At 35.0% G+C, this 16,065-nt stretch overlaps 1 protein-coding gene across 1 annotated transcript in view; it reads left to right on the top strand.

The window, feature by feature from the left end:
- The window catches only part of ADGRV1 (adhesion G protein-coupled receptor V1), a 506,902-nt gene that overhangs the window by 115,216 nt on the left and 375,621 nt on the right, over positions 1-16,065 (top strand). Inside the window, exons 36-43 of the mRNA XM_078067071.1 lie at positions 4,427-4,557; positions 5,569-5,668; positions 6,512-6,691; positions 7,469-7,632; positions 12,226-12,319; positions 14,226-14,304; positions 14,407-14,545; positions 15,196-15,337. Of these exons, the coding sequence (XP_077923197.1) occupies positions 4,427-4,557; positions 5,569-5,668; positions 6,512-6,691; positions 7,469-7,632; positions 12,226-12,319; positions 14,226-14,304; positions 14,407-14,545; positions 15,196-15,337 (1,029 nt within the window). The remainder of the gene's footprint in view (positions 1-4,426; positions 4,558-5,568; positions 5,669-6,511; positions 6,692-7,468; positions 7,633-12,225; positions 12,320-14,225; positions 14,305-14,406; positions 14,546-15,195; positions 15,338-16,065) is intronic.

The following is a 16,065-nucleotide window of genomic DNA, read 5'->3' as shown; positions in this document are numbered from 1 at the left end:
GAACTCGACATTGCAGGAACTTTTGGCAAATATTTCAAGTGACTTGAGTTGGAAGAATAATGACTTTGAGTAACAATGTTTGTGTGAGAGAAGCAAACTAATGAGAAAACCTGACTCTATCTCATGTTAGAGGTGGAAATTAGGTTTTTAGAGATAATAGTTGAACTCAGGAGAATTAATAGGATCTTTGTGGATAGAGGAAGAAAAGCAAGGTGTCAAAGATGGAGCTGTGTGGAACATAAGGCTAAGGTGCTGGGAAAGGAAAAAGACCTTTTTGGAGAGAGAGAAGGCTCTGCCAGAGGTGGGAAGAGACCAAGATAAGAGTGTGTTTTCATTAATTATCGGAAAGAAAGTAATCACTGTGTCTCATGCTAACATGGGCAACCAGTGAGATTAGATTCCCAAATGGGCTGGAGGAGACAGTGGTAACTATAGAGGATTTTAAAGAATTTGGGATGGGAAGCAAGTATCTAAGAATGTAGAGGTCTTTGGGCAGTGCTCCTCAAAGTTGGGTCCTCAAGTCATTGCCCATCCACAGAGTGTTTGCTACCGATTTGTGGCAAGATAAGTTTAGAAGTTCAAATAAGCCTTTCTAGAAATTTTTATAACATTTTTATTTTGCTGATATTCAAAAGCATTGTTTATGGGCTTATTATTTGTTTGTCTGTATTTTTTTTTTTTTTTGCAAAGAGGAAAAAGATTAGTAATTAAAGTAAATGGCCTAAATGTGTTATTGGTAAAAAAAAAATGTGCATTATCTTATTACTCTATGAGCATGGGTTTGGTACCATAAATAAAACACTGAATTGCTTTTATTGCTTGCATGTGTGCTCCCTAGATTTTTCATATTTTCTAAATAAAAATTGGGGTGAATTTTTATTCCTTTTCTTACTTTCCTGTACCTTTATTCCTTTTTCCTAGAGTCTAAATTTTCTTTTTTCAAAAACATTATGTTGAACCTCAATGATTCAGAATTTTGTGTGTATTTTTTATGTTACCACAAGCTTGCACAGAGAAATATGTACCAAGCATATTTGTTTACCAAAGTGAATTAATGAAAACTTCATGGTGATTCTTCAAGATAACTGCTAAACAAACATGGTAAAAAAAAAATTATGCCATGTAGTCTTAAACAATGTTAACACTGCTTTTGGCCTAGTGTTGGTGTTTCATTTATGTGGTTAGATTTAAAATGTGGACCATGCTGAACTTCTGGCTCTAGAATACATTTTCAGTTCATGGGGAGGAATTGCCTTAGTGTTTAACAATGTACTGAATTCTGTAGAATTCTATTTCTCTTTTTTGTGCTAAAACAATTGGACAGATGCCCAGTGGTAAATATTACTTTCTTTCAAATGGAATGGGAAAATTTAAAAATATGGGACAATAGATTTTTACTGTGGTTGAAAACTATGTATAAATGTGCCCTTTATAAATCCATGTTAGATGTTTCACTCAGTCATCCAACTCAGCAACATCATAATCATCATGTCATAGACAATGGATTTAAAAATTTGCCCTTTTAACAGAGACAATTTGAATCCTTTTTAGGCAAAAACTTGAACAAGAAATGCATTTCTTTTTAAAAATACAGAGCTGCTATATTAGAAACACTCAACTTTTTTCTTAATTATTTATATTGATAGTTTGTGTTGCACACTATTCATGTCCCTATAATTAGTTTAAATCATTTTCTGTCTATTGTAGAGGGCAGTTAATTTGGATGGCGCATGTATAGCGTGCATACATGTATCTACTAAAATATATTTTCTGTGTTTTAATTTTCCATTATTATTACACACAGTATAGTTGATGTTTGTCTTTTAGAAAAATTCTTGGTTTGTTTTGGGAACAAGTAGACAAAATACTCAGGGTTATTAAAATACATTTTATGTTTATATTTCTTAATCTGCATTAGGCTAGGCCTAGACTCTATATGATAGATCATCTGTTTTAGAGTAAAAGTCCAACTTTTAGTGGACTCTGGATTTTATATGAAGATGGTCTTCTGGGTATGTTGTCAGACTCTTCTGTAGGTAAGGGCCCTATTTAGGCTTTCATCCTAGGCAAACGCAAGAAGATAGTGTAGCACCTAGTAAAATATTTATATGAAAATTATAACCTACCCTCTGTAGGATGTTCCTTTTATCCTTTCCTTTATATTTAAAAGACTAAGCACTTGTTTCTCAGTTTTCCTTTTTCCTTTTTCTCAGTTTCTCCTTTTCTACAACTGTTTTTTGACTCCTCATCCAGGTAACTTTCTGGTAATTTTTCCCAGGAGACATTTTAAATGGATCTGGTTCCTGAGAGTCTTCCTTAACGAGGAAAGTCACTACCTCCATTTTGGTTATTTATTAGGAAAATTTTCACACTGTTCATGCTTTTTTCACATGATTTGCAGTAGGCTTGGCTTACAAGATTGTATTTAAGGAGTACTTTCTTTACATTTTATTTATGTGTGCATTTGTGTGTGTGTGTACGTCCTATTTCAAATTGTGTTTCTTGCAATATTTTCTTGCAGGTTACTTGCATGGTAACTTGTTAAATTTTTAAAGATGATATTGACTTTGAGGTATTAGACTTTGAGGATTTTACATGTAGTAAGTTTGTAGGAGGATTTTACTTTTTTTCTCTCCTTAGCATTTCATTTTTATTTTCACCTTTTAATTGTATATTATTCCCAAATCTCCATGTACAATCTTGCAACCATTTTTTATTATTATGGTTATAGGTTCCCCTTCAACATGGATCTTTACTGACCTATGATTTGTTTTCTTGCCACTTGCGTTCATAATGCATTTTTAGCACTTGATCAAACTTCTGTAATTTTCTTCTTGAAGTATTACTAAGTTTTGTGACTTAAAAAAATTTGAAAAACCATGACTCTTTAAACCTTTTTAAACCTGTGTCACCAGACCACACTATAGGTGAAAGTGCTTAATTCCTCCAAGGCTCTCTTTATGTCTCTCAGGAATAAACTCTTTGTTTGATACAAAGCTGCCCTATGAGAAATTCTGCAAGGTGTACAATAGAGGAACTCTAGGATTTCATAGTCGTGCCTCTGTTTGTTCATATGAATTATACAAGTAACACAAATTTTGGCAATTATGGCTGATTGTACAGGCTTTTAGTCACCCTGAGACAATCTGATTTCTAACTAGCAGTCCCTATATGGTAAAAAAAAAAAAAAATCCAAGACATAGTCTACTACTGTAATGGTGATTAATTTTTTTTGTAATGAAACACTTAAAAATGTATACATTGAAGTGTCTGAGGAAATGTTATTTAAAAGTCTTTCTTTTTTTTTTTTTTTTTTTAAAGATTTTATTTATTTATTTGACAGAGAAAGAGACACACACAGTGAGAGAGGGAACACAAGCAGGGGGAGTAGGAGGGAGAAGCAGGCTTCCCGCTGAGCAGAGAGCCCGATGTGGGGCTCGATCCCAGGACCCTGGGATCATGACCTGAGCCGAAGGCAGACGCTTAACGACTGAGCCACCCAGGCGCCCCTAAAAGTCTTTCTGATGCTTTGCCTTCTTATGTTTTCCACTTCCAAAATAATTCATTGCACTAAAGTTACGTGTGCTAAAATTTAGTATGAAAATTTTAGTGTGTTGGCACTACTTGGCATCGTGTAAGACTTTTGAATTGAGCGTATTTTCAGCAAGCTACGTGGCCATCAGCAATACTCCCTAGGAACTTACTTTCCACTTTCAGCGGTTTAAAAGAAATGATTGTCATGATTTTCTTCAATTTTACAAAGTATTATGTGAGGAGAAAAACCAGGAATGAAAAGTATAAAGTGTCTAAAATACCTCAATTACCCAGGAAGGAAAACTGTAACTTTGGTGAAGTTACAGAGGCTCACGTACAAATTTGACAACTTTCCTTTGTATTTCTTTTTATAAAACAAAATCATTGATGGTATATGTAAGTTACAATTTAAAGAAATGTGATTTTCAGGTATTTGCAAGCATTTTTATGCATGCATTGTGTAAAATCACATTGCATATCAGTGTAAGGAATTTGTGTCCTTTGAGAAGTGAAAGAAGAATTTACTTGTGCTATTACTAGTTTTGACCATAAGGACTTTATTATTTTCTTTAATTTACAGAACATTTATGTTCTGATGCATGTTTTGGAGTGTATAAAAGTTTGTGTTTCCCATTTTAGCATGTGCTTTTGGTAAATTTTACATATTGAACTTGCTGAAGTTCTACTAAATGAAAGTATTTAAAAGTGGGATCCCTGTGTTAATAAACAATAAGCATGTATAAAGCTTCTGGAAAGTCCAAAACAGAACAGCCTTGTAATGTTCTTGGAAAAGGTGCTGTAATAGTTGCATGTTTGGGATTTGGGTTTTGTTGAATTCAAATGTTGTTTATTTTCCATTAAACATTTATCAATCTGTACATTTCATTTGCAGGAGAAATTTTGCAATTCCATGTGGTAAGAACACCCCCTGGTCGAGGAAATGTTTCTGTTAGCTGGAAAATTATTGGGCAAAATCTAGAACTCAATTTTGCTAACTCTACTGGACAACTCTTTTTTCCTGAGGTAATACCACAAAGAAAAGATTTAACACAAATATGTAGAGAAGACAGTATATTTTGAAGAAAATGGGAAAACTCTGTGTAAAACAACATTTAACAGAGAGTGATGGGAGAGCTTGCTCAGAAAGCTAGAGGAAGAACATTACTCAGAGAAGTTCTAAGACTTAAAAAGTGGGTTTTTTTTTTCTCCTATGTACATGGCAGATCTTCTTGAAGGAAACAGCAAATGTCAACTTTGTATTTGAGCCAAGTTCTCTTGCTCCTCTCCTGGCCTCCCACTTTTGGTGTCCACTGTGTCGTTCCAAACATGATGGGTAGTGCTTGTCCTTCTCTCTTAACTCCTCACTGTCTTGAAACTTTACATGCAAGAGGATAGCAAATATAGCTCTAAAAACAAATATCTTTTTATGTCCTGTTCACACTATATTTTTGAGGTGCCATTTAGAAGCTCTTTCTGATAGTTTGAAAGAAGGCAATTGGTGGGAAATAACTTTATAAAAGCATTTCTTGGATAGGAAATCAGTACCATTTAATCCATCTTCATCTCCTTTCCACACTCACTCAATATGAATTCTTGTTTGATAATGCATTCCATATTCTTTTTCCTTCTCATTTCCACTCCCTTAATATTAAGCTAACCCCCATGACTCTCTGCTTGAGTAACTACACGGCCTCCTAGTACCTACTTTTCTGCAACACGGCCTTCTTTTTCACCACTGCCGTAGAAATCCCCCCAATGTATTGCTTTGTCTTAAATTTTCAGTAGTGCTACATCGTATATTGGATAAGATCTACATTCATCAGCTCAGTATTCAAGATCCTCCACAATTAGCCCCTGTCTACTTTATGCCTAGTTTCCCATGAGTCAGTGGTTTTTATTTTTTATTTTTTAAGCCACAGGATGCTTGCTTAAATGTAAATGTATTTGGATGCACAATTTATAAATCTAATAAAAGCAGGAAGTATTTCGTATTCGGTGACAATAGAAGGGTGAATTTCTTTCTGTTTCTCATAGGGGTCATTGAATAAGACAGTATTTGTGCATTTGTTGGATGATAACATTCCTGAGGAGAAAGAAGTATACCAAGTCATTCTGTATGATGTCAGGACACAAGGTAATTCAAAATTCAATTTATATTTTTTCTAGTGTATTATTATTTTTGGAAAAAAATAATTCTTGCCATCTCTATATTTAACAACTAGATGCATACTAATTAAAAAGTATTACTCTACTTTTTTTTTTTAAGATTTTATTTATATATTTGACAGAGAGAGACACAGCGAGAGAGGGAACACAAGCAAGGGGAGTGGGAGAGGGAGAAGCAGGCTTCCCGCGGAGCAGGGAGCCCGATGCGGGGCTCGATCCCAGGACTCTGGGATCATGACCTGAGCCGAAGGCAGACGCTTAATGACTGAGCCACCCAGCACCCCTACTTTACTTTTTTTGAAGTGTAACTTTAAATATTGTCTGTCCCATAAAAATGTTAGATCTAAAAATAATCAGCTCCAAATGGGAACACTTCTCTTTGTGGACTCAGGAAAAACCTTTAAAAATTTTCATATTTTCTTATGGAATAAAATACATTTCCAAAGGAGGAATTTTTCTGTGATTAATTTATATTAGCAGACCAATTTGGATTTGGACCATTTATATAGATAATTCAAATCTAATCACTTTGAGCAAATTATCTGGGTACTTTCTTCAGTGTCTCCTCAATGTCTACAATTCAGACGAGCATTATAGTAAATAATAAAGATAATATGTCAAGTGAAAAATTTTATAATTTACTATCTAGAAAAAGAAAACTAATATGTAGGTTCTGTTTGTCAACCTGAAGATTTCTGTTAGAGTGAATGAAATAGAACACTGTATGGGTACTTCAATATGTTTCAGAGAGTGGATCTAGAAGTTAATGCCAAATCGCTGTTAGATTTCTTGTGATCCCTGGTGTTTTTAGGAGTCCCACCAGCAGGAATTGCTCTGCTTGATGCTCAAGGATATGCAGCTGTCCTGACTGTGGAAGCCAGTGATGAGCCACATGGAGTTTTAAGTTTTGCTCTTTCGTCAAGATTTGTTTTGCTGCAAGAGGCCAACATAACAATTCAGCTTTTCATCAACAGAGAATTTGGATCTCTAGGTTTGTGTTACTCTAGAGTGAATGGGGTTTCTAGGCAGGTTCTTTTTTAATATTCTACTTGTGTGAATGAAAGGATGGAATTGCTAACACAAATCAGAGACAGGAAAAGAAATTTAATATTTGTTAATTCAGAACAGGACTTTATAACTTCTTTATTTTTGAAGTTTATTTATTTATTTATTTTAGTAATCTCTACACCCAGTGTGAGGCTCAAACCCACAATCCCGAGGTCAAGAGTCCCAAGCTCTTCTGATAGAGCCAGCCAGGTGCCCCTAACTTCTTTATTTCTGAAAGATTGAAGTAATTATCTATCCCCACAGAAATGCTGTGTAACAATCATAAAATTTCAGCAGTGTATAATAATAGGCTGGCTCTGGGTCTGCTACCATATGTTGGGTTTGGCCAAGGGTGGCCCTACTCCAGATGTCTCTCATTCTTCTCCTGGGATCATTGGAGGCCAAAGAAAGTGAGCAAAAGCATGCCAGGCCTCTTGAGGTCTAGGCTTAGAACTAACACATAATCACTTTTACTTTGTACTCACAGCCAAAACAAGTCACAGCCACACTCCAAGGCGAGAGGCAGTGCAGTATACCGTGCCCACAGTGGGACATCACTGAGCCACTACATGGTAAAGGCCAAGGATATAGGAAGAAGTAAGGAATTGGGGCCAACAGTACAAAGCTACTGCAGGCGTTAGGAAAGTAAAAAGGCTAATGCTATGATATTATTTTAAAAGTTTAAATAATTATAAAATCTTTTATCATCCAATTCAATTAGGAGCCATTAATGTTACATATAGCACAGTTCCTGGAATGCTGAGTCCACAGAACCAAACAGAAGGAAACCTAGCTGAGCCAGGTGTTGACTTTGTCTCGGTAGTTGGGTTTCTGATTTTAGAAGAAGGGGAAACAGCAGCCGCCATCAACATTACCATACTTGAGGTAAAACTCTTTATTTTGCTATTATTATATTAAACCTGAATAGCCACAAAGAAGGTAGAAATTGATGGAATATTCTGGTGCCTTTAAATCAGCTTATTTCTTTTGGTGATTTTTTTTAAAACCACGCAGGGGTTTCTGTTCTTGTCTGAATAGGCTGGTCTGCTGTTGTGTATTTTATTATAGAAACAATGGAATATTACTCAGCCATCAGAAAGGATGAATACCCAGCTTTTACATCAACATGGATGGGACTGGAGGAAATTATGCTAAGTGAAATAAGTCAAGCAGAGAAAGTCAATTATCATATGGTTTCACTTATTTGTGGAACATAAGGAATAGCATGGAGGACATTAGGAGAAGGAAGGGAAAAATGAAGGGAAGGAAATCAGAGGGAGAGATGAACCATGAGAGACTGTGGACTCTGAGAAACAAACAGGGTTTTAGAGGGGAGGTAGGGGGATGGGTTAACCTGGTGATGGGTATTAAGGAGGGCACGTACTACATGGAGCACTGGGTGTTATATGAAAACAATGGATCATGGATCACAACATCAAAAACCAATGATGTATTGTATGGTGACTAACATAACATACTAAATTAAAAAAAAAAAAGAAACATCTTATGATAAAGAGAATTTCCTTAGGGCAGTCCCCTTTAAGATAGGCATTGGCCTGAGAGATTCTGGGGGAGCGTTTTGATTATTCCAAAGGATTCATTGGGCCAGCAAATCCATGTAGGTCAGCATTTTAGTTGTTAAGACTGGTTAAATTAGAGACAGTGAGAAACTCACTAGAGGCTGTTGGCATAAAATGTGATTACGGCCAAACTTAAAGTTATCATTGGTGGCTGAAATTGCATTTTAAATGATTTTTCATATTGTGAAACCTCATACTGTTTCGGGACTCAGTGTTTCAGCTACCTGAATACGTTTCCAAGAGGTTTATGAAAATGGTAGGTATGGAGAGGGTAGGAGATGGTATATGTTGTGGGTGGGAGGGAAGAGAATAAATATTGCTTTAGAAAAATGTTCAATTACTATGTATTTTGGGGGTTCTATTTTTGAAAAGCTTTTATTTTCTCAGAGGCTTTTTACTTTTACAAAATTATAAGTAGTGCAAACCATCCACCATATTAGTAACTCTTATTTTTTTGATTACCATTGCATGATGACTGAATACAATAGTATGAGAACTCCAGAGCCTGTAAGAGGTAATATTTAGCATATGACATAGAACACACGATTTGATAAATAAAACTTTAAACCAAGTCTTCTTTCAAATATATAATCTATTAATATAACAATGTAAATAAATGGACTATTTCTTAGATATGATAGTTTTTAAAACAGAAACTATGTAGCCAACCCTTCTTTTCTTTCCAGAGTCTAGTTTTATGAACACAGGGTTTCCACTTTCCCTTTTTTTCTCCTTAGGTCTTTGTAGCCTTTTCTGTTCCTTGAGTAGCATGAGATTAAGAGACTGCAGGCCTATATATACAGAAATCAGCGAGGCCTGGGTTGGCGGGGGGGGGGGGGGGGGGGGGCGGTGGTCAGTGATAGGGGGGTTGTTGCATGAGAGTGAGGAGCAGTGGGGATGGGTGGGGGACTGTCCCTTTTACATCCCTGATTCTGTAACTTCCTTTGGTGTATATATTATAGAAGATAGTTTAGAGACTGTTTCCTATTTTTTCACATGGAAATACATCTCCATTAAATAAAATGAATAAAGGGGCACCTGGGTGGCTCAGTCGGTTAAGCATCTGCCTTCGGCTCGGGTCATGATCTCAGGGTCCTGCGATCGAGTCCTGAGTCGGGCTTGTGCTCAGCGGGAAGCCTGCTTCTCCCTCTCCCACTCCCCCTCCTTGTTCTCTCTCTCTCTCTCTCTCTTTCAAATAAAGAAATAAAAATCTTTAAAAAATAAAATAAAGTAAAATGAATAAAATAAAATGTATGTACTGACATTATACACACACGCATACACACACACACACACACATTGGGTTTTTATGTAAATATTGTTGGCTGTCTGGTCACAATTGATATGGGTTTTGCTAGTCCTCAAGTTTTGAACACCTGCCTTATTTTCAGTGCTGCTTTGGGCCCTAGTGATTAATAGTAATTGTGTATTAAAATTAACCATCACAAATAGCTATCACTTTTTTAAAAAGATTTTATTTATTTATTTGAGAGAGACAGAGAATGAGAGAGAGAGAGAGAACAATCAGGGGGAAGGGCAGAGGGAGAGGGATAAGCAACTTCCCCTGCTGAGCGGGAGGCCTGCCACAGGGCTCGATCCCAGGACGCTGAGATCATGACCTAGCTGAAGGCAGACGCTCCACCAGCTGAGCCACCCAGGCGCCCCTAGCTATCCTTTTTAAGGACTCTTTCTAGGCCAGGTGCTGCATACTTATTATTTTTAATCATTATTATAATTCCCAAAGTAGCTATTATTTCCTCCATTATAAAGATGGGGGAAGTGAGGCCTTTAAGTTGAAGTAACTCACTTAAAGTTACAAAATTTGGTGTTAGGTCTTCTTGACTGCGAAGCCTGTATTTTTTTCATGGTATTCTATTCCACATTCCAATCATTGGATAGTAAGGTAATTTAAAATCTTTTGCTCCCTTTATATTTAAAATAGATTAGTGTATTTATGTGATTGGTTTATATACTGTGTTAGTCTAGGAAAAAATGATATATTAGCAGTTTTATGTGGTTCCACCTAATAACTTTACCATACAGCCAGGTGTAAGTTTATACTTTTAATGTCAGATTTATTGAAGTATAATTAACAAATACTGCATGGTGTCACTTATATGTAGAATCTAAGAAATACATAAAATGGTAAGATATTTAAAATGTATATTGTGGTGGTGATTTGATATATGTATACATTGTGAAAGGGATTCCCCCTGTCTGTTTAACTGACACATTCATCACCTCACATATGTATCTTTTTGTGTGTGTGAAAATATTTAAGTTCTATTCTCCTAGCAAATTTCAATTATATAATACAGTGTTGTCAACTCTTGTCACTATGTTTTACATGAGATCCTCAGACCTTATTTATCTTATAGCTGAATTTGTACTCTTTTACCAACCCTTCCTTGTTCCCCCTCCCCCCAGTCCCTGGCCCTGGCAACCAGTTTTCTACTCTCTGTTTCTATGAGTTTTAACTTACTTTTTTTTTCTTTTCTTTTCTTTTCTTTTCTTTTCTTTTCTTTCTTTCTTTCTTTCTTTCTTTCTTTCTTTCTTTTCTTTTCTTTTCTTTTCTTTCCTTTTCTTTTCTTTCCTTTTCTTTTCTTTCTTTCTTTCTTTCTTTCTTTCTTTCTTTCTTTCTTCTTTCTTTCTTTCTTTCCTTCTTTCTTTTTCTTTTCTCAGACTCCACTGATAGTGCATGATACCATGCAGTATTTGTCTTTCTCTGTCTGACTTATTTCACTTAGTATAATGTCCTCTTAAGTTGATCCATGTTGTTGCAAATGGCAGGATTTCCATCTTCCTTGTGGCTGCATAATATTCCATTGTGTTTATATATACCACATCTTCATCTATTCACTCATTGATGGACACTTAAGTTGTTTCCATATCTTGGCTATTGTGAATAATTCCGCAAATATGGTGTGGGATTGCCGGATTATATGGTAGTTCTGTTTTTAATTTTTGGAGGAACCTCCATATTGTTTTGCATAGTGACTGCACCAGTTTGCCTTCCCACCAACAGTGCACAAATGTTCCCTTTTCTCCACATTCTCACCAATACTTATTTCTTGTCTTTTTGATAATAGTCATTCTGACAGGTGTGAGGTGATGTCTCATTCGGGTTTTGATTTGCATTTCCCTGATGATCAGTGATGTTGAGGACTTTTCATGTAGGTATTGGCCACTTGTATACATCTTCCTTGGAAAAATGTCTATTCAGTTCTTTGTACATTTTTAAGTCAGATTATTTGTGGTGCTTTCTTTCTTTCTTTTTTTTTTTTTTTTTTTGCTGCGGAGTTGTATGAGTTCTTTATGTATTTTGGACATTAACGCTTTATCAGATATGTCATTTGCAAATACTTTATTCCATTCCATTGGTTGCCTTTTCATTTTGTTGATGTTTTCCTTTGCAGAAGCTTTTTAGTTTGATATAGTCCCACTTGTTTATTTTTGCCTTTTTTTTTTTAAAGATTTTTATTTTTTTATTTGAGAGAGAGAGAGAATGATAGAGAACACGAGAGGGGAGAGGGTCAGAGGGAGAAGCAGACTCCCCGCTGAGCAGGAAGCCTGATGCGGGACTCAATCCCGGGACTCCAGGATCATGACCTGAGCTGAAGGCAGTTGCTGAACGAACTGAGCCACCCAGGCGTTCCAAAACTATTTTTGCTTTTGTTGCTTTTGCTTTTGGTGTCAAATCTGAAAAAAAAAAAAAATCATAGCCAAGACATGTTTATTTTTAAAATTTTAAATCTTTTTATTCTAGGTTTGCATTTTTATACTTGCTATATACTATTTAAGCATATGTATTTATCAGGTAATTTTAAAAAACTGCTTGTGAGAGGTCATTACTTTGAGAGCATAACAATAGGAGATTTAATGGATATAATTTTTGCAGGATGACATACCAGAGCTGGAAGAATATTTCCTTGTGAATTTAACTTATGTTGACCTTATCATGGCTCCTTTAACTTCATTTCCTCCTAGACTAGGTATGATATTTGTTTGTTTGTTTTTGTTTATTCACTTCAAACAAAGTAAAGTTATTTATTTTTTAATCAAAAGTGTTAACTGTAATACTTGTTAATCTCACTATAGAAGAAAATCTGGTGAGCTTTTAGATTTATTTTAATTTAGACACTATCATCTATGGCAGTTTTATATATTGTAGATTGTAAACACATTTAAGAATTATTTATTGTAGGATGCTTTTTAAATTTTACAACTATTTATAACCAAATTTGTAATCTTCAAAATAGAATTAGTTCTTTGGGAGGCATTTTTCCTTTTAAAGTTTCATTTGCTGTTTTCATTAGATCTCCAAACTATCAGATGATTTTATTTTCCTTTAGGTTAAGCAGAACTTTTGTTTGTTTGTTGTGTTCTCTGCTTCTTTTTGACCTTTTACCTCTTTCTTTTCATGCTTTAGAAAAGACTCAGTTAATTCATTACAGACTGAAAGGTAAAACTTGAACCTCAGTATAAATTTATGTAGATTAAAAAGATGTATTCTTATTTTAAAACGCAAACTCTTTTTGCAGTTTAGACATTTAATATTGGGGATTTTATGTGAAATTTGTAGGTATGATAGCCCAGGAAGTGGTGGTGATGAATAGCACTGTGGTAGCCTCTTCCCCATACCTTGGTTCGAAGGTGGTCTGGACAGGGCGGGAAATTAGTCTGGGTTAAGGGAGGAGAAGCATGGCCAAGAGGAGTGAGCTAAGGAATTAGGGGTTCCTCATTCACTTTTGAGGCTCAGTTGGACAACTTTGAAAATAATGGAAGGGAATAATCAGTTTTTAACATACTATTATTATTTGAAAAGTTTCTGTTTTTTTGCAAAAGAAATATATGACTCCTGGGACTAGGCTGTTGATATCAGGCATTTATTACAAGATATTTATGCTGAGAAAGCTAACAGATACTTCATATTTCTTTAAACTCATATTAGAGGTAATTTAAATAGTTTAACTTTTGTTTAGTGCTTTCTAATGCCCTTGTTTCAAGTGCTTTATATGTTAGTACCATCATTCCTTCTACTTTCACATTTTACAGATGAGGGAGCTGAGGCTTCGAGAAGCTTAATTACATGCCCAGAGTCACACAGCTAGGAGATGCTGGAGCTGGGCTTGTGCTTTGTAGCCTCTAGTCTGATGGGCAAAGATTTTGATTTTGTATTCTTTTTTTTTTTTTTGACAATGCTGACTTCACTCAGAGAATTACACTTTCCCTATCCTTTCCCTGCTTAGGCAGCTGCCATAAGTATCCTAAGAGTAAGGTAGAGCATCTGGATTTTAAAAGGGAAAGGACAAAAATATTAAAAAACTAAACAGGAACAGGGTTGGTTAATATTTCAAGACTGAATAATGAATGTTGGTAACATACTGAACTTGGCAGACAGAGTACAAGATAAAAAGGGATAAGAGAAATTTACTTCAGTCTCAACCTCTGTCCCCCTTAACCTTTTCCCCATCTTTCCCTCCTGTCTCAACTTGTATCCCTGTCTCTCCCTGCATCTCCTTCTTAGACCTGTATTTTTCTCTGCAGCACTTTCTGCTTGTCTCTTCCCATTTCTTTCTCTTTTCTTGCTCTTTCTACTCCTTTCAGTGGTCTCTATTTTCCTTTCCTCTTTCTATTAAAATTATAGAAGTAAAGCCTAATCTCAGGTGCTTATTTTATACTGTTCTCAGTTCATTCGATTTCTATAAGTCAGTACTCTTGTTAGCAAAAAGTTTCCTTAATCAAATATCATAAACATTTATATCTTCACTTTCTTAAACATCTTTTGAGTAATGTTGACAACATCTCTATATTAGAAATTATGTAATCTCTATGTCAAATAATTCTCTTCTTAATCATTTTTTTAAATTTAAAAATATACTTCTGTGTTTTTTTCAGATTTGGAGGGCTTGACTGCACAAATTATTATTGATGCCAATGATGGTGCTCGAGGCATAATTGAATGGCAACATAGCAGGTAAGACCAAGGCTGTGTGAGAGTCCTTTTCTGAGTTTCAGATTCTTTATCTACTGAATAAAAGCTTATAAGGAGAAGACTAATGTATTCTGTTTATTTTAGGTTCGAAGTCAATGAAACCAAAGGAAGTTTAACATTGGTAGCCCAGAGGAGCAAAGGGACTCTTGGCCGCGTTTCCTTGTTTGTGTATGCCCAGAATTTGGAAGCACAGCTGGGGCTGGATTACAGCTTCACCCCAATGGTGAAATCCTTGAGAATTATAGTGATTTGGGTCTTGTATAAGTAAATTAATCTTAAAGTAATAAACTATTATATATTCCATAATAAATTAGGGCAGAAGACTTCTACATTGTGGAATAGCTTCCTTCACTATTTTAGTAAAATATGTAAATTGAATTTTTAGTTCTAAAGATTATTCTGTATTTTATTTCATTCATCATTTTGTTTTAATATTTGATATTATTTTATTCACTACCTTATTGCAATACTTGATAATGGAGAACACAAGTTATTGTGTCAAAGAATTTTTGTCATTATATTTATATCAGAGTGTTCCAGAGTGTTTCTTGTGCTTCTTGAAAATTTTAAGTCTTTTATTTCTTTGTTTTAATTTACTGAAACATCATTAGTGTTTTCAAATGCTTTTTGTCTCTTGATGCCTTTTATTCCTTAGTCAAATGTTTACTTTCTTCTCTTCTCCACAGATTTTACTTTTTAAACTTAATGTCAATTTAAATAAAAAGAGATCAAAAATAAGGGAAAAATCCCTTATTTTTATTAAAATAGCTTAATTTCACATTTCCAGCCATATTGTATTTCTTGCCAAATATTCTATAAAAACTCAACAGTGTATTTAAATATAATACTGTCTACTTTTACTTTCTTGACCAGATTCTTCATTTTGTTGATGGAGAAAGATATAAAAATATTGACATCATGATTCTTGATGATGACATTTCAGAAGGAGATGAAACATTTCAGCTGATTTTAACAAATCCTTCTCCTGGACTTGAGCTGGGAGAAAAAACAACAGGTATTTGATAATTTCTTATACAGTTCACTCTCACTCATGCAGTTTTCCTGATATGGAGGCAGATGTAAAGGGATTAGAGAGTCTTGATGGCTTTCTGTGCTTAGAATTAAAAATATTTTAAGCTAGACATTTTGGAATTCCTGTGTCAGTATAACAGTGCTTCCAGTCTGTGGTTTTGTGTGTGTGTGTGTGTGTGTGTGTGTATAAAACAAAAAAGTAGGTTGGTAGAAACAATATTAAATCATTTCTGCAGCTATTATAGGTTTTATTTAATTTTTAAATGAATGTCTTTCATTTGGAATTTAATTTCTGCTCTGGTTTCCTATTTAACAATAGAGGGATTGACAAGGCTTTAATGTCATCTCATTGCTGTAGTATTTCCACATAGAGTTGAAGTATATTGATACCTAAGATATTATGAGAGCCATAATTCTTTGGTTGGAACAGTTGGACCTTGTTATGAAAACTCATCCTAGTTTACTGCTTGTTAAATATCATACTGACTGCTTAGGGAAGGTTAAAAAAGAGAGGAGACTTCATGGAAATCCAAAACTACAGGATTGGAAGGGCTCTTTAAAAGTTACTTAATTTAGTTCCTGTGGTGATACATAAATCAGGTGGATTTAAGAAGACCAGGGGTTGACTGACTCTTCAACCTCTTATTTTAGCTAGTGGCTGATAGTTCTTCGGGATTCCCTTAATCTAATTAACCTTTGTATTCCTAAATG

This window comes from Halichoerus grypus, chromosome 2, assembly GCF_964656455.1.
Source record: "Halichoerus grypus chromosome 2, mHalGry1.hap1.1, whole genome shotgun sequence".
Classification (NCBI taxonomy): domain Eukaryota; kingdom Metazoa; phylum Chordata; class Mammalia; order Carnivora; family Phocidae; genus Halichoerus; species Halichoerus grypus.
The sequence above is the reverse complement of the archived record's forward strand: the minus strand, read 5'-3'. Positions and strand labels throughout refer to the sequence as shown.